This window comes from Danio rerio, chromosome 1, assembly GCF_052040795.2.
Source record: "Danio rerio strain M-AB ecotype USA chromosome 1, GRCz13ab, whole genome shotgun sequence".
NCBI classification, from domain to species: domain Eukaryota; kingdom Metazoa; phylum Chordata; class Actinopteri; order Cypriniformes; family Danionidae; genus Danio; species Danio rerio.
The window spans coordinates 13,645,154-13,668,790 of record NC_141021.1 but is presented as its reverse complement, the minus strand read 5'-3'; the positions used below and the strand labels follow the sequence as shown (position 1 = coordinate 13,668,790).

At 35.4% G+C, this 23,637-nt stretch overlaps 1 protein-coding gene across 10 annotated transcripts in view; it reads left to right on the top strand.

Annotated features, from left to right (window-relative positions):
• The window catches only part of sclt1 (sodium channel and clathrin linker 1), a 39,466-nt gene extending 16,153 nt beyond the window's left edge, over positions 1-23,313 (top strand). For 7 of the 10 annotated variants that reach the window (XM_087236766.1, XM_087236763.1, XM_087236765.1 and 4 more), the window contains 15 exons: positions 556-678; positions 3,228-3,293; positions 5,415-5,485; positions 7,895-7,985; positions 8,158-8,249; positions 10,538-10,715; positions 10,810-10,908; positions 13,854-13,925; positions 14,016-14,090; positions 14,540-14,685; positions 14,878-15,070; positions 16,543-16,739; positions 18,391-18,469; positions 18,808-18,903; positions 22,918-23,313. In XM_087236766.1, coding sequence (XP_087092892.1) covers positions 556-678; positions 3,228-3,293; positions 5,415-5,485; positions 7,895-7,985; positions 8,158-8,249; positions 10,538-10,715; positions 10,810-10,908; positions 13,854-13,925; positions 14,016-14,090; positions 14,540-14,685; positions 14,878-15,070; positions 16,543-16,739; positions 18,391-18,469; positions 18,808-18,903; positions 22,918-22,980 — 1,641 coding nt within the window. In that variant the 3' untranslated portion in view covers positions 22,981-23,313. Of the gene's footprint in view, positions 1-555; positions 679-3,227; positions 3,294-5,414; positions 5,486-7,894; positions 7,986-8,157; positions 8,250-10,537; positions 10,716-10,809; positions 10,909-13,853; positions 13,926-14,015; positions 14,091-14,539; positions 14,686-14,877; positions 15,460-15,603; positions 16,043-16,542; positions 16,740-18,390; positions 18,470-18,807; positions 18,904-22,917 lie in introns of those variants that run through there. The other 3 variants (XR_015476291.1, XR_015476290.1, XR_015476292.1) reach the window with 1 other exon arrangement.
• The last annotated feature ends 324 nt before the right edge of the window (positions 23,314-23,637 follow it).

Below are 23,637 nucleotides of genomic sequence, written 5' to 3'. Positions count from 1 at the left end.
TTCACAGACATTTTACATTTTTAAAAGTGTTTTTTTTAACAAGTCAATTGTTAAAAAGTAGTTTAAAGTTGAGTCACAACCCAAACATTTTGGAAACTATAATTGTAGTTGTTTAAAAAAGAAATCTATTGCAATCTCTACGAGTAAATATTTACACCAAAATATCACGGTTGCCATAGTTACAGTTCTTGCTTATAAGAGAGTTATTTATTTTCATTGTATGTTTTGATTTATGCCCTAAAAGTAATGAAAAACTTTAGGCAATTGGCAGATGCCTTTAAAAAAGTGCACATTTTAAACATTAAAAAAAGATTTTGTTTCTTTTTCTATCTAAAAATAAATAAATAATTTTCCCTGCACATAAATACAATGACCTTGACCTCGCAAGTTTCGTACTTTATAAGTCCACGCTATACAAGTTTTTACTGTTCAATTAACATTGCTTCTGTACAGTTCACTGACATTGGTATCTCACATCTCAAATGTATTTCAAAAGGGGTTTAGATACAAGGCCACAACACTAGTAGGTTTAAAGTAAAATGTTTATGTCTCCAGGAAAAAGAACGAGTTCTTCAGATGTGGCAGACAGCGTCACAGGAGCTGGATCGACTTCAGACCCAGTTCCAGAGCTCCATGAGTGATGGACAAATACATGCAGTTGAACGACAACACATGCAGGTATTTGCATTCTAGTTGACTAGGGCTGCAGTGCACAGTATATATTCAAAAATATGATAATCATATATGCAATATTTATCTACAGAGAGGTTTGTTAAGTTACATTTATTTTGTGTGACAAGCATTTGTGCGTTGCATGCATAAGTCTTACTTGACCAATCGGTTCGGGCCTTATTATCTTTATATTCACCTTAAAGATGAACTTGGGCTGTATCTAAAATCACCCAAATACTCTCATTTACTATCTCCTACATTATTCCACTAACATGGTCTCCCTAAAGTAGAGTATGAAAGCGAATGACTGAATTGGAAGGGATGCAGTTTTGTTTGTGTTTTGCTGGTTCACAAAAAATAAAATATCCTAAAAGAAGGAAAGGCTGCACGGTGGCACGTCACATCGAGAAAGTCACTGGATCAAGCCTCGGCTGGGTCAGTTGGCATTTCTGTGTGGAGTTTGCATGCTCTCCCTGTGTTGGCATGGGTTTCCTCCGGGTGCTCCGCTTTCCCCCACAAGTCTAAAGACATGTGCTATTGGTGAATATAGTGTATAGTGTATGTGTTTGAATGGGAGTGTATGGGTGTTTCCCAGTGATGGGTTGCTGCTGGAAGGACTTCCGCTGCGTAAAACATGTGCTGGATAAGTTGGCGGTTCTTTCCACTGTGGCGACCCCAGATTAATAAAGGGACTAAGCCAAAAATGAATAAATAAATAATGAAAATGTTGACACTGTTTACAATTATTTTATTTCATTTGTATTTTGATGTAGTTTTTTTGACATGTCCAATGTATTCATAAATATAAATTAGAAAAAAAGCTTGGCGTTCTTAAGAAATATATTGTATAAATGACAAAGTTAAAGAAGTTACATTTAAACATTTTCATTGTATATATCCAGCTAAAGAGGTTTTAAAGAGATTTCCTTTGGATATTGAGTATTCCTGTAATTTTTGTTGCATGGAAAAGGAATCCATATATCCATATGTTTTGTGATTGTATATACAAAAGGATTTTCTGGGTGGATGTGGAAATTTAATTTGAAGAAAAACAAATACTGTATTCAAGATACAAAATTTTGATATTTGTATTTATTATGTCAATACATGCAAAAAATGTTACCTTTCTAGTACAGCTTTTAAGTATTATGGGAAAGTTTCATATACTTAAAAAATGGACTGGATCAAAGCCAAATTTTGTTTATTTCCTTCAAGCAAAGGGTGGGCAAGATCAGTCATGGTGGGCCGGTGTCCTGCACAGTTTTGCTCCAACACTAATCAAACACACCTGAACATGCTAATCAGTGTCTTCAGGATTACTAGAAATCTATAAGCAGGTGTGTTTGATTAGAGTTGGATCTAAACTGTGCAGGACACCGGCCCTTCAGGACTGAGTTTGCCCACCCCTGGACTAAGGACTAAGTTTGGAGAACATTGTTAATAAAAAAGCAAAGAAGACTTGTAATATTCTAAAGGAATATAAGATTTTTAATTACTGAATGTTTTTATGTAAACTCTGGCATATGTTTTTGTATAATACTGCATAATTCTATATTTATTGTTAATAAAAAATAATACATAAGTACATATAAGACAATAAGTGTCGTTAAGAGAATAGCTAATAAAAATAATATTTATTTAGGGAAATACAGTTAAAGTCAAAAAGATTAGACCTCCTGTAATTTAGTTTTTTCTTACTTTTATATATTTCCCAAATGATGTATAACAGAGAATGAAATAATTTTTCACAGTATTTCCTATAATATTTTTTTATAGGAAATGTAAACTTTCATTGAAATAAAACAATCTAACTCTGGGATATTAGTACATTTTAGTTGCATACAATAGTAAATTTTTGTTAAAATTAGCATGCTTTTTTGCAACATTTGATTGCCTAAATTTCAGCTCTAAATCTACTATAGTTCCTAATGAGGTTGGAGGAGAAATGGAAAGAGATTAGAGAGAGCATTTGTTCATTCAGAATCTCTCCAGATCCTTCAGGATTTCTGGTCAACTCTTTTCCTCTTTCCTTTTCTATAATCATGAAAAATAATTAATTGATATTTTTTCACTCTCTACCATATTGGTGAAAAAAAATTTCTAATGATCCCCCTATTTTCAATAGTTTGTTGAAGTGTTTGGTATTTGTGTGTGTGATTGGTGGTGGGGGTGGGGGTGTATTCAAGAACTTATTCAACTCAGGCTTGAGATAAAGGTTTTAAAACACTTTTGTTGTACAGACATGACATGTCTTTCCCTGAACGCTTGACTAATTCTAATTCTTGGTATGTGTAATGCGATCAATGAACTCCAGAGGGCAGTGTTGAACTACATTCAGACAGTTAACAGAGTAAACAGACCCCCAGCACTTTCGCACAATTATACATAAACCAGAAGGCATGCTCAGCTCAATTATTTGAATATATGAATTCAATATTAGCTCTTGGCTGCGAAATATTGGATTAATTGTGGCTTGAAGCTATGATAATACACACTGATTCATTATTGAAATACTTTGTCTGAAGCATTTACTGACAATCACTGTGCTGTTCTAGAGTCAGCTGGCACAGCTTCAACAACACGCCCAGAAACTTCAGCTGACCAATCAGAAACTGGATTCGGTAAGACTGCGTTTTTTTCAGACATGTTTAGATTAATTTCTACACATCAAATTAATAATATTTTAATTTTAGAAGAGATAAGAATTAGGGTTGCATCGGTATTGCAATGTGCGCATTTGCAATAGTCACATCATTTAGATATGCAAAGCTGAGTTAACTTTGCAGTGTATTTTTACATTTACATATACAAAACCATAATACATGCACTGTTTATTTCATTTTTATCTTAGCTTTGTTGCATTTATCTATGCTTGTAGTGTGTTTATTACATGTTATGCATGATTCACTTCCCTGCAGAATCATCCCAATCAACCAAAATTGTTAACACTTCAGGGACCAATTCTCATTATTATCTAGATGCTTATGACATGGATGTTGTTGAGCTTTTGACTGCTAATTAGTATTATAAACTGCTTATTCTGTTTGATCTTATTCTACATCTCTTTAAACTACCCTAACAACTTTTAATAAGGAGCAAATTAGGAGTTTACTAAAGCAAAAGTCAAAATGGTTTGCTTAGAGTGAGAATTGAACCTTAAATTATATATATCACAGAAAAACAACATATTGCAGTATCAGATTTAACCAATACTGTGCAGCCCTAATAAGAAATGAGTACATGAATGATGAATTCAATGTATATTTATATGTGAAATAATAAGCAAAATAACTAAAAATAAAGTATTAAAATAAAAATAATTTAAACATTAATTTTATTTATTTTATCATACATTTATAGAATAAAACAGATACTATTTTTTACTTTAACTCATACATAATAAAAGCAGAAAAACTTAATTTAAAGTGTTTTTTATTATTACACCTAATTACCAAGGACAAATTAAAAATAAAAGTAAAACAAAAAAACCTAAAAATAAAATGAAAAAAATGTAAATACTTACCATATTTATTTAAGACCATTTAAAGACAATTAATAGACTTAAACATTAAGATTAGCACAGAAAATATACAATAAAAAAATCTCAATAATAATAACATGTAACTTTAAATATAACCTGCAGTATTATATTAATACCACTCTCTTAGTTTATATGAGCTTTAATTAACCCCTGTAAACCCTGTTTATGTGTGATAATGGCCAAGTGCCTTCAGTGTATTATCACTTATATCAGAGATGGCCAAAAGAGGTTGGCCCATGCTAACCTTTGATTTGGCCCGCCATCTAATCTAAGAAGAGAGGGAATAAGATGGGGATGGTTTAGAGATTGTCAATTCAAATTTAATTTAACTCTTTGTTTGTTTGTTTGTCTGTTTGTTTTCTTGTTAAAAGCTAAATGAAATGTTTCATTTAAATGGTGTAAATGAATCAGATTTTGTTTAAAATGTCACCCGACAATGCAGAGACTTTGGTGAGCAAAGGCAGGTTCTGCTTGACTAGTGTATTCAGCATTGAACTCCACTGTGTTATAAAGGTGATTGTTTAGGTTTTTATTGCATTAGGTTATCATTTAAAAAGTTATACTGCATTAATTAATATGATTTACAGCAATGTTTTTTATTTATTTTGAAATATTATTAAATAAATTAGGAAATTACATAACTTTAATGTAACATGGTTTGGTATATTTACCTTCGGCACAAGGCTCTCATAATATTTGGTTTTTGGTCCTTATGAAAATGTTTGTGGATCCCTTTCTTATATGATCTTATCAACAACTTTTCATTGCCCAATCCGATTCAAATTGCCCAATATGTGCTGCCATAATCTTTTTATATGTTCATTCCACTTTATAATAGGTCTTTCAGTGCCATTAGAGGGTTTTGTGTGTAGTCAGTTGTTATGTAATGGTTTTAAAGGCCTAATCTTTACTGTCTTAACCACACACACACACATACATTTGCTTGTGCTAGTCAGAACATCACCTGTGTGTGAGTGCTGTTCATTGTTCAGCCTTGTGTATATGTGTGTGTGAGTGTGTGGAGAGAAATACTACTCTGTTCATCAATATTAAATGAGTAGTGTAGCTCTCAAACCCACAGCTTTTTCACACCTCAACTTCTAAACCCCCCTTCGACCATCTTTCATGTGGATTTCGGTGCAGTGTGTGTGTGTTTGGCGTTATGCCCGGCCGGCGTTCATGTCTGTCTTGTCACACTCAGACGAATCAGCAATTTGTGAAGACTGTGGCGGAGCAGAGCGCTGAACTGGAGGACTTGCGCAGACAACTCAGGTACTGTTCATCACTTCACTCTGACATTACACTGCAAAATGTTGCTTCACCTACTTAAAGGGCACCTATGATGAAAATCAACTTTTTGTAAGCTGTTTGAACCGAACTGTGTGTATACATAGTGTGTTCACAGTCATATTGGAGTGATATAAACCCAACAAGTCTCTTTTTTTATTTCCTGGCGTTAAGATAGGACCGAAATGCCAGTGATTTTGAGGCCCACAGCCATGTGACGTAGGAGTGCGGTTTTCCCCACCCGCTGAATTGATTGACAGGCACCATGTTTCTATAATAACATGTATACACAATATCCACAGAACATTTGTTTAGCAAGTAAACTGGGATTAAAATAGCTGTTCCAGCTCTCTGTGATTTTTACAAGCTTTAAAAGTTTAAAACCTTTTGAAACAGAGCAGGTTTGTAATAAAGACAGTAAATCGCTGTAATTCTTTACTATGTTATAATCACCACGGCCACATGGTGTCAGTAAACGCTAGTGTGTGTGTGTGTGTGTGTGTGTGTGTGTGTGTGTCTCATCATTTCAGAAAGGCTTGAATAAACTCCACCACAAATACATAAAATAAACTAACTTGGTATTTTTGACCAACGAGCTGTATTTCAGCTTCGTCCGTGTCTATCTCTGTCACTGCCTGCTGGTTATCTGATGTGTAATGCATGATGAGAAGCAGACACGCATTTGGCAGCAGTGGGCGGGGAAAAGCAGCTTATTTGCATTTAAAGCCACAGGCTACAAAAACAGCTACACTGTAGTCAGACACCAAAGTGGACAGATTCTTGAGGCTGTAATAAATTCTCTGATGGGTATTTTAAGCTGAAACTTCACAGACACATTCTGTAGACACCCAAGGCTTATCTTAGATCTTGTAAACAGGGTAAAATAGGTGCCCTTTTAAGTGTTTGTCTTGTTTCTAGTGCAAATTAGTTGTATTTTGCTTATGTACATTAAATACTCCTGATTATTAATTATTTTGTTTACTTTTATAATTACCATTTTATTTGATTATGTTTCATTTTAATGTTTATTGTTAACTTTTATGTATATGTGTGGTGTTCTGTGTTGGGTATTGCTATGAATCAAATTGCCCCTCTCAGGGACAATAAAGAAGTACTTCCAGTCATTCATTCATTCATTCATTTTCCTTCAGCTTAGTCCCTTAGTTACCCTTTATCAATGGTCGTCACAGCGGAGCGAACCGACAACTATTCCAGCAATTTTTTTATGCAGCGAATGCCCTTCCAGCCGCAATCCAGTACTGAGAAGCACCCATATATTCTCACATTCACACTACGGCCAATTAAGTTCATCCAAATCACCTATACCGCAGGTCTTTGGTCTGTGGGGGAAAGCAGAAAACCTGCAGGAAACCTGAGGAGAACATGCAAACTCCACACAGAAATGCCAACTGGCCCAGCAAGGACTCGAACAAGCAACCTTCTTGCTCTAAGGCGACAGTGCTAACCACTAAGCCACCATGCCACCCATAAAACCAATTTAAATATCTAAAAAACAGAAATAATTTGTCTAAATTACGTGAGTTTTTCTTTAAAACAAGCTAAATTATCTAGCTTTCACTTTGAAATAAGATTATTTTGCTTAACCTGTTGGCAGATTTGCTTTGCTTGTTTTAAGGAAAAACTCACTTAATTTTGACATTTTATTTCTAAAAACAAGACAATGTGTTTTGCTTGTCAAGAAAATCCTTCTTGATTTAGGAGTTGTTAGATATTTGAACTAGACACAAGACAATTCTAAGTAAGATAAGTATTTTTTACAGTGTAGATCTGTTTCACTTATATGATCGTAATTCAGGCATTGGAGCACAACTGTTGTCAAGTCACTTTTAATCTAGAAGATTGAAAACAGGCTCTTTTAGTGTTTTTGTAGTGTATTTTTGAACCCATTACACAGATATTCCTGTATAGTGTGCAACCAATTTAGTTTATGTAGTTGTTGTTGATGATTTATGTCATAATTTGAGTTATATTAAATAGTCTTTACATTATTTGCCAGAAAACATCAAGGAAACTTTTTTTTTTTTCATTTTTTTTTCTTTCGATTGTTTGTTTTAGTAAATGCTTTTTTAAAACATGTATAAAAGCTGGAATAAATATAACAGAATATAAATGTAATATATAGATCACTCTTAATACAAACTTGGGAAGATCAGTTTTGGCACAGATTGCATTAAATTATTGGGCAGGTTGTCATTCATTCATTCATTTTCTTGTCGGCTTAGTCCCTTTATTAATCTGGGGTCGCCACAGCGGAATGAACCGCCAACTTATCCAGCACGTTTTTTCCGCAGCGGATGCCCTTCCAGCCGCAACTGGAATGCCACTGCATTGCCCTGGGCAGGTTGTGTGATTTGTATATGTTTGATGTTTCAGGCAAGCAAAGCTGGATCAGAGATCTGCTGCGACTAAAGTGGAGGAGATGAACAGACTTGTGCAGAACGTCCAGGATCAGATGCAGAGGAGGGTGAGAGAAGCCAGCTTGCAGACGCTATGAATGCTGCTATTATTGTGTCCTTATGGAAGGGTTTTGTAATAAAATTGTGTGTGTGTGTGTGTGTGTGTGTGTGTGTGTGTGTGTGTGTGCGTGTGCGTGTGCGTGTGTGCGTGTGTGCGTGTGTGTGTGTGTGTGCGTGCAGGAAGAGGATGCAGCAGAGGCTCAGGGTAGAGAAGAAGCGTCTGATCGGAGATTACAGCAACTACAAGCAGCCCTGAGCCAGCTGGAGGCCAGGTGAAATTTACCAGTGTTCATTTCAGTTTTACGGAAAAGTACATTTGAATATTTAACAGTCAAACAAAATAGTTAAACTGTCACAGTAAAGACTTTTTTTAAGTAAGAACAGTGTTATTTTACATGTGACTATTCCCTGGAAAACCATAAAGTTGGTTTGGTTCTTTTTATTTAATTTGTATCTTTGCTCTGTTTTTATTATATTTTATGCAGTGCATTTGCAAAATCATCCTAGGTCATCTGGCTTAAATTGTATATATATCAGCATGTATATTCCATGAACAAAACAAATTCAGCCTTTATAATTCTTTCAGGCAAAAACTGTTAACAGTATTTGCATTGCATCATTAAGGGTAGAACTGTAAAGACATACATGTGCATTACAGTATGTGCAAATTCAGATGATCATAAGATCATATGTCCCGACACACACGTCACAAGTACGTTAATTTGAAAATCGTCTGGACGCTGTGATATACAACAGGATTTTATGATCTGTAAATTTCCAAAGCAATTGCACAAAATTATTAGCATCAATGATTTTAACGCAACTTCTACCAGTGCAGGTCAGTTTCATTAGTTTGATTTAGTCATGCTTCTGTTGAATCACAGTATTCGAAAGCACTATCTAATTTTTATTAGTTTATTTTCTATTATTACTTTTTCAGTTTCCAGTTATTTCAATGACCACTGAGGGTTTTTCTTTCTTTAATGAAAGAGTTTCAACAATTTTGTCCATGTCTGTAAAAATAATGGATGTGAGCAGTTCCAGGGTTATGGATGTGACGTTTGCAGTAAAAACTCAAAACAGAAATTTTGCAGAAAGCATACAATAATGTTATATTGACACGTCTGTTTATATATTACTAAAGCAACTAACCACAGAGTTATGGGATCAGAAAAATATTAATCTGTAAACATTTTGTTCATTTCAAATGAGGCTAATAAACATGTGTTAGGGATGTGACCAAAAACTTATGCGAGTTTACAGTAGGGTTGGGTTGATAAAGGATGCTATCGTCCATCGATGGACGATAGACATCACGATACTGAGCCAGCATCGCGATCCTCCGCCCTCGTCACAGCAGCAACCCGCTCACGAAAAATACACATGGCCTCGTTCACACTAATATGTCTTAGTTTTAATATGGCATTTTAGAACGAAAATGATCCACGTCCACACTGACGTTTCACCTTGGATTTTGAAAAAGATCTCTGTCTAAACTATACTGCTGAAAATGTTCATCGCATGACTACACACACACACACACTGTCATATGCTGCAGTGTATGCGCATGTATGAGCTTTAGCAGTCAGCGGGTGCTTTGAGCACAAAACCCCAGAAAGCAGTGCACGTCAGACAGTTTATCAAGGATGTACCGCTGGATCGCGCCTCACTATAGTTGTTAAACATGATATTTAGTTCATCTTGTCTCTATCTAACAACTGTTCAATCTTTTGAATCCATCAGGTAACGTGTCACAGCATCAGTACACTGCTTCAATCTTTCATGCTTGTACTTAGTAATTTTAGTGAAAACCTCAGATACTGTTGGTTGGTTGCTGTTGGTTGTGCACCTTTTTTAGCAACCAAGTTTGTCGACGCCCTTATAATGACACAGATCACTGTCTATTCATGAGGAAAAAGTGATTGACAGGTTGTAATTTATGTGTAACTTATCTTTATTTATTTATGATTTGGTTATGGGTAAAACAGAGACCATGTGGGTCAGGTAGTTGAAACGGTAGGCTACAAATAATAATTTTCTTATGAAGTAATTAGTTGTTCATAAATAATTTATTCACCGCTGCCTACAATGATGATGCTATCGTCTATCGCAATTTTTCACATTAGACATTGTACAATGTTAAATTGATTGCCATCACCCAACCCTAGTTTACAGTATACATGCTTTGTAGAAATTTTGTGAATTAAACTGCACAACCCAAAAGAAACTATGCTAATCAAAAGGATAAGTGTTAGCTCACGCTAGAAAAATGTTTTAAATAAAGTTGAACATTTTATTTTATTTTACTTTCTTGAATTGATGAGAAAAAAGCTTTGTTATAGATGTGACAGATGTGAAATTTCCACTTGTGTGACTTTGGTAAAACAAATATGATTATTTGAAAACATTGGCAGAGAAATTTTTGAGTATTTTTACAGTACTTTAAAACACAAGCCTACAAAACAACTTAGAAAGGCTTTTTGCTGTTTTGGTAAAAACATATTTTTGTTTCATGGCAAGGTTGACATTTGCATGGAATTGCTCATGTGTTGTTTTGCAGACTCAAATCGGCGACGCAGGACTGTGAGTCTGTGCGCAGGAAGCAGACGGACTGCGAGAGGCAGGTTGGTGAACTGCAGGGCCGCTGCTCCTCTCTGGAAGAGGAGAAATTTGAAGCCCTCAGTCGCCTCCGCAGCTCCATCCAGCTGGCCGAAGAGGCGTCGCTTCAAAGAGAACAGGTCACGCTCCACAAAAACCACAAACCCCATCACAGCTGACTATAACATCAGTTCAAATCAGTGTGTGTGTGTGTGTGTGTGTGTGTTCCTGTAGGCTCAGCTGAGGGAGAAACAAAGAGCAGAAGAGCTGGAGAAGATGAAGGATGCCATGAAGCAGCTCATCCAGAATGCTGCCATGCGCACCAGGAAAGAGGTTTATTACTGCTAGCGTTCTTCAATTATGCAAAGACTGGAGACAATAGAATCAGGGTGTCCGCAGGTTCTTAAAAAGTCTTGAAATTTCAAAAACAAAATTTTAGGGCCTAAAAAGTCTTAAATTTACTGAAATATTGTGCTGTAGGCCTTAAATCTTTTTTAACCTCTTAAAGTCAAGCACTATTTTGGTGTTTCTGCCTGGATTTTACCTACCCAAATTTAAAAGCTTCCCAAATCCACATGCAGAGGTGCTAATGCAAGAGTTTAGTATCATTTTAAAAAAAAAACCTTAGAGTTTTCATAAAAAAACTATTTTAAATGATTAAAATAATTGTATATGTTGTTTGTGTTATAATAGTCCCTTCCAAAAAAGAGGCACTTTTTTTTTTGTAAACTCAAGTTTGTAAGTGTACCTTTCAGGTTCTGTGTGGTCTAGGTTGCTGTAATTAATTTTGGAGGTTCCTGCACATGTCAGTAATCATAGGAAAAAAGAAAAATCTCTCTATCATAATCTATGCAAACGTTATTCTATTCCAACTGATGAGAGAACAGAACCACTTATGGGGGTATTGGCCCAGTACTGACCTTTAAAATTTAAAGAATGCGGAAGGACCCTGATTCACCCTGATTCTTCATTTTCAATTAAACTTTCAACTTTTTATTTAAAAAAAAAAAGTAATTTTTGAACTTTATTTACCAAAATGGTTTAATTAATTTACTTATATTACATTTGTTTAAAAGTTCCCCATGTATTTACTGCTGAGGACACTGCCCTGCACAGGCTGTTTTTAATTTGTCTATTTTTTTGTTTTAAACAAAGGCTATGTTGAGAAAGCTGAATGTATATAACTAGAGCTTGCTTGTTTTGGCACATTATTTAAAAGACGTCGCTAAGAAATAACAAAATTATTCAACTGTTTTATTATTAAATTATAATACATTTTTTGATGGGGCAAATAAAAATCTTTTTCAGCTGGAATATTAAAAAAAACCTTAGCGTTTAGCCCTGTATGAGTCTAAAATTTCTTTCATAATGGTCCTTATAATGTCTTAAAGTCTTGAATTTACTTTGGTAAAATCTGCAGAAACACTAAACATGAGAGTAAACATGAGTTGACTGGTTTAGTCTCAAGCACATTCAATTAGGCTCTGCTCCCATCCTAGCTTTGAAATGTACATTTATTATTCAATCCTTGACATAATCTTAACTGAAAGAGAGGGCGGGACATAGAGTAGCTCCTCCCTTAAAAAAAAAAAACCAATTTAGCAAAATCAAAAGTGCTCAGGGCTAGCTTAATTAATTTATCAGTGCTCTTTGGGTAAGGGATTCATCAGAATAAACAGCAAAAATAAGTCCAAGGCACTCAAAAAACTATTAATATTAAAATTATAAATGCCTTTATTGACCTTAAAACTGTGCCTACGCGTTTCGACCGCCTTCATCAGGATGACAGAGATCAGGTGCGTCTAGAGTTTCTTTTGAACACTATGGTCTCATGACTCATCAGAATATCTGAACAATACTAAAATAATATATAGAACATAAAATCAACTCAACTATCATTATTATTACTTTATTTTAATTTCACTGACTGGACTTTTAAAGGCACAGTTCCACAAAAAAAAAAAAAAAAATATTCGAATTTACCTTCAAGTGGTTATGTACCTTTATGACTTTCTTTTTTTTTCTGTTAAACACAAAGGAAGATTTTATGATGAAAGCTAAAAACCTGTAACCATTAAGTTACATAGTAGGAAAAACAAAAACTATGGAAGTCAATGGTTTCCAGCTTTCTTCAAAGCATCTTCTTTTCAGTTTAAAAGAAGATAGAAACTCATAAAGGTTTGGAACAAGTAAAGGGTGAATATATGATCATAAATGTGTATTTTATTTTGGGGTGACTTATCCCAGCCAGCCACCACACTTGTTCCTGGAGGACCAGTGTCCTGCAGAGTTTAGCTCTAACCCTAATCAAAACCCTGATCAAGCTAATTAAAATATTACTTGGTATACCTAAAACATCCAGGCAGTTGTATAGGGGCAAGTTGGAGCTAAACTCTGCAGGGGCACCGCCTCTCCAGGACCGAGATTGGTGACCCCCGATTTAATCCTTCGTGATCTACAGACAGTCCAGACAAAAGATTTATTTTATTTTTTTTTTTTTTTGATGGGTCAAAGATTAGACATTTTATTTTTCTGTCTGCATCAAATTAAATGTACAAACAAATATTTTGCAAATGTATAGAACGCATATTAAAGGGACAGTTCAAGAAAAAAAATGAAAATTCTGTCATCATTTACTCATCCTGCACTTGTTCCAAATCTATTTCAGTTTCTTTCTTCTGTTGAACACAAAGGAAGATATACTGAAGAATGTTGGAAAACAGCATCCATTGAAACCCATAGTAATATTTGTTCCTACTATACATGTCGATAGCTGTGCTTCCATCGATACACAAATGGAATATTGCATAAAACCTTTATGAATTAAGCACCATTTCCATCCAATAAGTCAAAGAGAATAAAGTTTTCTTGTTCAGTAAATGTTGTTCCATTGTTGTTTGTGCATTTTTTCTTACGAGGTAAAAGGTTGAACCTACTATGTTGTTATATAAGAAATTTATGCACATCATGGTGTTTCCATTAATAATTTTTTATAGTGATAAATTCGCATTCAAAATATGTGGATGAAAACACAGCTAATAGCTGTTTTTTTTCCATTCATTAAAGTTTAGAACTTCTTGAGTGTGAGTAAACGGTTTTAATTTTTGTGTGAACTGCCCCTTAAAAAAAACCTTTCAACAGTCATAAAAAGCTTGTATAAAGGTCAATGTGATTTCTAAGTCTAATGTTTTGACATTGAGCTAGTTTGTTGTGTTCATGTATTTACATTGAACATCTTTGAGTATGACTTCAATGCTCTGAATGGTTTCCTTTTCTAGGTTGAGAGTGTCCGTAAGCAGTGCAATGTTCAGATTCATCGTATGGCTGAAGAGCTTTCTGCCTTACAACTGGTGAGCCATTCATCAGCACATGTAGAGATGCGTTCAGATGTAGCCGCCGCTAAATGTGCGTTAACATGTTTCCTCTGGTTATGCATTCAGGAATGTGCTGATAAAGAGACGCAGATTGAAAGAGCCCACCGGGAGAGAAAAGCTGTGGAGGAAGAGCTAGAAAAGGTGGAAATAAACGCTGATATTTTTGTTCACACATAATAAAATGCTGTAAAACAGTGGTCACCAAACTTGTTCCTGGAGGGCCGGTGTCCTGGAGATTTTAGCTCCAACCCTAATCAAACACAACCGAACAAGCTAATCAAGGTCTTACTTGGTATACTTGAAACATCCAGGAAGGTGTGTTGAGGCAAGTTGGAGCTAAATCCTGCAGGGACACCGGCCCTCCAGGACCGAGATTGGTGACCCCTGCTGTAAAACATATGCTGGAATAGTTGTCGGTTCATTCCGCTGTGGTGACCTCTGATAAATCAGAGACTAAGCCGAATGAATGTATTTGTGAAATTATGTTAAATGTTTCATTTATACCTGCCATGTAATAGCCAATGAAGCGGGTATGGCAGTAAACAAATGCTAAATACTAAGAATAATGAATCGTAATTTGTTTGCTGCAGGTCTATAAAGAAGGTCGAGTTGGAGAGCCTGAGATGAGGAAGATGGAGGCTCTTCATCAGAGGTGTTTAAATGCTGAACGACTGAAGGATGAAACACAACTTGCACTCAACAGCATGAACAACAAGATGAAGAAGATGGAGATGGAGTAAGAACACACACACACACACACACACGCACTTATGTGTACCGTTGTAGTCAGAATTATTCGCCCCCCTGTTTATTTTTACAGAAAGAATTTTTTTTCAACACATTTCTCTGTATATACAGTATAGTAGATGTCGGCCAAATGCGCAGGTGAATTCTTAACGTCGTTCCGCTTCCTGTGACGTGTGTGCAGATATTCAGAAGAGCTTTCTCGCTGTCAGGAGGAAGTGCGGAGGCTTCAGTCAGCGCTGACCACTGCCAGACAGGAGAGCACAGCGGTCAGTGAGGAGAGACTCACACTGCAGCAGGAGAACCAGCAGATGCACAGAGACATGGAAGCACTGCGAAAAGAGTGTGCGCTCGCTCAGAGAAGAGCCAAACAACAGGTGACCAATTGGAAAAATAGAATACTGAAGGGCCAGGACACATCAAGTCCACGCCAAACAACTAGCGCTGACTATCCCTACTGCGTTGTCGCTTCAGATCAGCTCACAATTGATTCTGTCTAGACCAAAAAAAAATCCAAGAACACACCAACCGGACAAAAGCCGTCTGAAATGGAAGTGTGCATTCTGTCTTTTTTCGCACTCGTAGGTGGCAGTGAATGTCATGATTTTGCCAAGTATGATGCAATCCTGGATTTACATCTGTGTTGATCCTGGAACATCATTTTTGTTCGAAAATATAATCCATAGCTATTCCCTACCCCTTAACCCAACCATAACTGTAAATTATTAACAAAATCAGAGGGGAAAAATAGTTGGATAACAATCATGTAGAAGTGTATAAACTGTAAGCCTAAACTTAACATAAACAGTTAATGGATTGCCTAATTCTGATTGGCCGATTGAAATGTTGTTCCTTGATTAACATCTATGTTGATCCTGAAACAACATTCCAATCGGCCAATCAGATTTAGGCAATCCATTATTAGGCAATCCATGTCCTATTTGGTGAAATCAGGTTGGTGGGATGACATTGTCAAACCCTTGTTTTGACAATTTGTTTTATCTTGTCAGATTGTCCTACCTCTGATCCTACCCATTAGATTTTGCTACCAGTGTAAATTTTAATTGTGTAGTGTAATATAAGGCTATAATATCGCCCTGACCTACCCAATTCCTAACCCCAACCTCAGAACTATTCAAATATAGCCCAAAGACATGTGGTATAAAGTGAATTGGATAAGCTAAATTGGCCGTAGTGTATGTGTGTGAATGTAAGAGTGTATGGGTCTTTCCCAGTGTTGGGTTGCAGCTGGAAGGGCATCCACTGCGTAAAACAAATGCTGGGCAAGTTGGCGGTTCATTCTGCTGTGGCGACCCCAGATTAATAAAGAGACTAAGCCAAAAAGAAAATGAATGAATGAATTCATTAATCACTCACCCGCATGGCGTTCCAATCCCCTGAGATCTTTGTTCCTCTTCAGAACACAAATGAAGGAATTTTGGATGAAATCTTGAGAGCTCCCTCATCCTCCATAGACAGAAATGGTCATGACACTTTCAAAGTCCAGAAAAGGAACCAAACGCATTCACTGTGACTTCAGTGGTTCAACTGCATTCCTACATAGCTCCCTGAACACTTGTGCGCTCAAAAAATGACTTCACAAATCGTCACCTTGGAATTTTTGAGTTTTGAGATGTTGAGCTTCAAAGTTTTTGCATTCCATATAGAAAACAGTATGTACAAACTACATTTGTTTTTTTAAATTAAACTATTTGTAACTTTATAAACAAAAGTCAAGGGTTTTTAGATCACTCAGCATTCATTCATAAGGAAAAACCAAAGTGCTAAAAGTGTAGAGAACTGCATCTTTTTTAACAACAGATATTTGGTTGTGTGTGTGCGCACGCAGGTTTCTTCAATGCAGCAGGAGCTGTGTGTGAAAGAGCAGGGTTTGGAGTCCAGGCTGAGAGAGATGGAGGAGAGCAGTAAAAACTCCAGCGCTGGATTGACCAGACTTCTGCTCGCTCAGCAGAAAACCATCAGCCGATACAAAGACGAGGCCAAAAACCTCACACAGGCTTTTCAGCAGAAACTCAACAGCCTCAGGTCAACACATATTAAACACTTGACACACACAGATCCCACAGATGAATAGTTTGCCAGGGCGAGATTCACCGTTACTCATATTTACAGTTAGTGATCTGAACAGACACATACAGTGAACACATCTGAACACATACAACAAGTTTACAATACAAGACTTACATGTTCATGTTCATTAAAAATGTATCAAATTTCAGTTATCAGCTAAATAATATCATATACCACATTTTTATTGAAAATAATATGAATGTATGTTTTAAATGGATTGCTCCTAGAATGCTTTAAGAATTAGTAAAATTACATATGAATTATCATCCTTTTTTAACTTTTATTAAGTATTTAAGTAGGCTTAAAATATATATATATATATATATATATATATATATATATATATATATATATATACACACACACACACACACACACACACACACACACACACACACACACACACACACACATATATATATACAGTTAAAGTCAGAATTATTAGAATTATTTTTATTATTTTTTATTTTTAATATTTACCAAAGTTTAACAGATTCAGGGACTTTTCACAGTATGTCTGATAATATTTTTGTCTTCTGGAGAAAGTCTTATTTGTTTTATTTTGGCTAGAATAAAAGCAGTTTTTAATTTTTTAAAAAATCCATTTTAGGGTCAAAATTACTAACTCTTTTAACCAAATTTTTTTTTCTCTCGATAGTCTACAGAACAAACCATCGTCATACAATAACTTGCTTAATTACCCTAACCTGCCTAGTTAACCTAATTAACCTAGTTAAGCCTTTAAATGTCACATTAAGCTGTATAGAAGTGTCTTAAAAAATATCTAGTCAAATATTATTTACTGTCATCATGGCAAAGATAAAATAAATCAGTTATTAGAAATGAGTTATTAAAACTATTATGTTTAGAAATGTGTTGAAAAAAAATCTGCTCTCCGTTAAACAAAAAATGGGGAAAAAATAAATGGGGGATAATAAATCAGTGTTTAATAATTCTGATTGAAACTATATATATATATCGTCACCTTGGAATTGGTTCTATCTGCGTTCTGAATGATTTTGAGATATTGAGCTTTCATTTGTTTTTTGTTTTTTATAAAAAGTCTTAAAATGTAATGTGTTGTCAATTAATGAGAATGTCAATAACTCAATTTTGACAAAAATGTCAGACAGAACCTTATAATTGAAAGGTGACTATATATATATATATATATATATATATATATATATATATATATATATATATATATATATATATATATCATTTATTTATTTTGTAATATTTAAACATAGTTGATCCTTGGAAGTGCTTGAATTAAATTAGAATTAAAAAACCCTGTAATAAATCTTGTACAATAACACTGACAAATAATACACATTTGCTCAATATTTCAGGAATTACATTTGAATATTACCATTATTGCGTTCAACAAATTTTAATAAAGTTCTTTGAACATTTTTTTAAAATGACTCTAACACTTTTAATATAAATAAATGATTAGTGTAAGTGAAAGGACTTTCATGGTGCTACATATACAATAGCTGGGGTATGAATCACAAAGGTGCTTGATTTAAAATGAATGGTGCTTTAAAAATTCTTGAAAGTGTGGGAACCCTGGTTAAACTGAAATGACTGCTGGTTACAGATCAGAGCTGAACAGACAGAAACAACGCGTTCAGGAACTGGAGATCCAGATGGAAGCTGATCATCAGAAGATACTGGAGGTGGGCAAGATCCACAAACATTTCTTATTTATGTTTTGGGAAAACTTTTTAATTAGCAATAATGAATGTTTTTTCCAAATTCTGCTGTATTCTTTTCCAATGTTGTGTTTGTGCCAATAGGTGGCAGAAGTTCCCGTTTGTATGAGGGATTTATTGATTCAACAATTTGCTCAAAATAATTGATTGATTTAGAAACCAATCAAGTGGCTGAAATTGATTTTTGATTTGATTTTTGATTTGATCTCGCTATAATCATAGATAAATAATAATGCACACCTTTGTTTGTGCCTGTAATATATCCTGTGAGTGATCGAGTCTGCGGTTGTGGTCTTGTGTAGTTTGAGAGGCAGGTCTCAGAACAGCAGGAGAAGAACACTCGTCTACAGCGGCGTCTTTCTCAGGCAGAGCAGCGTGCAGCAAGTGCTTCACAACAGGTGAACGTCTGCCATATTCTACACACTTTAACTAATGAACCACTATGAGGAGAAGCACAACAGTACAATGTTTTACTTCAGAGGCATAGTTTAAAACAAGAGTTACAATCCCACAATGCACTGCTAATTGACAAATGACAATTGTTTAATTGTTGTCTAATATCTAAGCAAATGCAGAACTGAATATATATGACAGACCCCAACTAAAGCTCAAGCACTGGTCATGTGTTTACTGCATTTGATGTTAGCCTTGTTAAATGAGAGAACTCTTTAGGGAGAATAACTGTAGCAAAATATTCATGATCTGGACACCACCTCCTCATTTTGAACCAGACAAAACCCTGCAAATAGGGGGCATTTATATGAAGGTAAATCAGTTGCGTAACTCGAGAGCTTGCAAATGTAAATGTGAGCACTTGTGATAATAATATTTGTATGTGTAGGTTGAAATGTACACTTACAGCTCTGATGTGAACAGCTGAATCCCTCGATTTGCGCACACACACAACAATCCACACACTTGTGTTTTAAATTGGAAGTTGCAGATTAATAGTTGTGTATTTGTAAAATGTCATTTACAAATACAAAATGACAGACACACGTGTGCACGGCAAATTTGATTGCATCTTATCTCTACAACCACAGGTCGGCACTCACAACCTCTCAGTTTCGTCAGTACAACTACAAATCTCCCGCGCTCTGACTTTTGCTACACATCTCCCGCGATCTCTGTAGCAGAACCCATCTGTGCACTTGCAAATGCAGAGGCGTGAGCAGCGCGGGGCGGGGGAGGGGCGGGGCAGGTGTAAAGCTGTTTGATTGGCTGATGCCTGACCAATGAACAATGCCAGCAGCCAACAGGACTGAGGTGCAAAAGAATCATTTCCCACGATTATTTTATTATTTAGGGTTTATTTCAACTCTTTTCTGAAGAGATTCTTGTTAAAAATCATTAATTTTACGGAAATGTACATACCAGTAAAAGAGCAGCAAAGCAAGTTTATTGGCTAGAGCCAGCCAATGAGATGGGGCGTTTCTGTTTGTCAGGACACAGGGCAGCTCACGTTGTTGGAGGCCTCGAGCAATCAGAGGGTAAGTTATGATTTTTAATAATTATCTATATGTTCAATACTGTTAGCTAAGCTAAGGACTGTGCTAGGTGCTTCTCTAGTTTGTTTTTTTATATAAGAAACAGTTATGAGTTATGTAGGAGTTGCTTTCTATCATGTTATATCGTTCTAAAGATACGATTCAACCCACATGAAATAAGTTGTAATAGTATTTATAGTAAATAATAGTACGTTTTTGAACCATACTCACTATAGTAAACTGTATTATATTGTATATACTGCAGTATCTACAACTTTGTTAATGAATGCAACAGCACACTGTAGTATTAACTAGCATGAACTTTTATAAATTGAAGTATATATATATATATATATATATATATATATATATATATATATATATATATATATATATATAGCTTAAATTTGATAAGATTGAAATATAGCTATTTGTTTAAAACTAAACATTCTAATGTCATTTATTATGCAAATATCAAGTTGAAACAAATCTGGTAAGAACACATATTTATATGTAAAACCTAATACATTTTAAAGCAGTTTCATTTCTTTCTGATTTATACATCTACATCCATTACATCTGATTTAGGTCCACAACTTGCATCCTTCAACATGATATGTTTGTTCAAAGGAAGAGCAACTAGGTGAGGGAGACAGTGTCCATCGCTCGGCTGAGGGTCCACTTTGAGCATCTCATCTGCAGGGTTAAGCAACATAAGCTGAACAGTCATCATCTCTCTCTATTACAGCGAGCATCAACCAGCTTTACACAATGGCTTGCTTTTTGCCCATTACTAAAGGTTTGAGCAAAGGATTAAAGAGGAGATAACATTTGATGGGTAATGATGAAGTTGGATTTACCACCTCCATCTCATTATGAACAAGGAAAAACCCTGAAATATTTCAATACAAGTAACTAGACATTTGCACTGCACTTATTTGCACTGTAAATTTTATTTGACAAATTAATGTTAAACATTTCCCTTACAGCACAGGTGTCAAACTCAGTTCCTGGAGGGCTGCAGCTTTGCAAAGTTTAGTTCTAACCCTAATTAAACACACCTGATCAAACTAATTGAGTCCTTCAGGTTTGTTTGAAACTTTCACTTAAGTGTGTTGAAGCAGGGTTGAAACTAAAAACGTGCAGGGTTACGGCCCTCCAGGAACTAAGTTTGACAGCCCTACTTTACAGTAAAGTGTAAAAATACTACATTAAACAATTAGCAAAATAAAAGTTGTGTGTTGGTGAGTGTGTGTTTTGTTCAAATCTGTAGTCATCTTGGCAAGAAAAAAGAGAAAATAAAGTCGGCTTCCTCTTGAATGATCTGAATCATTTTGAAGTGTTTGTAGATGAGCTGGATCATCATGTCATCTTTAGCATAAATAACATCCTATTCAAGCTATGCAGCTTCTCTGAGTTCCTCATCAACTTGAAACATGCTGATCTCTCCTGTCACTCCATCCTTACAGGAAACTGAGAAATAACCTATAGTTAGTAACTTTCATAATTAAAAAAAGTGATATAAAGGACACACTGTACACAAACATGTAAATAGATAGATGGATAGATAGCCATGATGCAGGTTATTATAACAAAAACCGGTATAATCAGTGAGAAACTGAAACGCCTAGTGTTATTTTTAATTGCTATTAATGTGTGTGTAAATATACTTCAATTTATTAAAGTTCATGCTAGTTAATACTACAGTGTGCTGTTGCATTCATTAACAAAGTTGTAGATACTGCAGTATATACAATATAATACAGTTTACTATAGTGAGTATGGTTCAAAAACGTACTATTATTTACTATAAATACTATTACAACTTATTTCATGTGGGTTGAATCGTATCTTTAGAACGATATAACATGATAGAAAGCAACTCCTACATAACTCATAACTGTTTCTTATATAAAAAAACAAACTAGAGAAGCACCTAGCACAGTCCTTAGCTTAGCTAACAGTATTGAACATATAGATAATTATTAAAAATCATAACTTACCCTCTGATTGCTCGAGGCCTCCAACAACGTGAGCTGCCCTGTGTCCTGACAAACAGAAACGCCCCATCTCATTGGCTGGCTCTAGCCAATAAACTTGCTTTGCTGCTCTTTTACTGGTATGTACATTTCCGTAAAATTAATGATTTTTAACAAGAATCTCTTCAGAAAAGAGTTGAAATAAACCCTAAATAATAAAATAATCGTGGGAAATGATTCTTTTGCACCTCAGTCCTGTTGGCTGCTGGCATTGTTCATTGGTCAGGCATCAGCCAATCAAACAGCTTTACACCTGCCCCGCCCCTCCCCCGCCCCGCGCTGCTCACGCCTCTGCATTTGCAAGTGCACAGATGGGTTCTGCTACAGAGATCGCGGGAGATGTGTAGCAAAAGTCAGAGCGCGGGAGATTTGTAGTTGTACTGACGAAACTGAGAGGTTGTGAGTGCCGACCTGTGGTTGTAGAGATAAGATGCAATCAAATTTGCCGTGCACACGTGTGTCTGTCATTTTGTATTTGTAAATGACATTTTACAAATACACAACTATTAATCTGCAACTTCCAATTTAAAACACAAGTGTGTGGATTGTTGTGTGTGTGCGCAAATCGAGGGATTCAGCTGTTCACATCAGAGCTGTAAGTGTACATTTCAACCTACACATACAAATATTATTATCACAAGTGCTCACATTTACATTTGCAAGCTCTCGAGTTACGCAACTGATTTACCTTCATACATTTACACTTGTGTGTTTTCATTTTAAAACACAGATTGTAACAAAATATGCTTCTCGCTCGGGCTGCTGCTTTTACTGCATTTTAGAAAACTAATGTGTGTAAACGTATGTGACATGCTGGTCTATTGCTGGTATAAATCTATTTCTCTTTAGAATCTATACTGAACACCCTCCCCCATCTCTCTTTCAGCTGAGTGTGATGTCACAACGGAGAAAAGCGGCGTCCATGATGGATCTGGAGACTTTAGCATAGATGAACAGCAGCAGTTTTTGTCAGAAAACCTTTAATGAAGATTTTTAAATCACTCCATTGGAAGAACTCTGCAATGGATGAATTGATTGGCTTATTACTATGACTGAATTAAAAATTGGGAGTTTTTTGCTGTAGTGAAATTGGTAACTAAGCACGTCTTAATTGGCCATGCTGGAGTCTCTGCATTACTTTATCTGACAAATAGTTTAGAAGATGACCAAACCTATATTGATGAATGATTGAGTTCATGGTTTTTCTAAACGCATTTCATTGTGCTGGTTTTAAACTTGTGCCATTGTAAAAGACAGCCAATAAATGTGACCGTTTGCACTACAGGGTTGTTGAATGTTTGCTCCTTTCATTTTTAATTCAATGTCAAACTAATATTTCAAATTGTTCCCCTTTAAGTAAGTCTGAACAGACCAGAGATGCTCCATCTTCTTTTTAAAATCAGGCACTCTAAAAAAGGTCATTTATTTAGCCCAATGGTTGAGTTAAACATATTTTGTGTTTTGTTGGGTTATTTTTAACCCTTATTTGGTTATTTATTAAAAACTCAACCAGTTAGGGTAAAAATTAGAATTTAGAAACAGTTAACCGATTTAACCGATTAGCGTTATAGTTTATTCAAGCTTTAACGCAATTATATATATATAT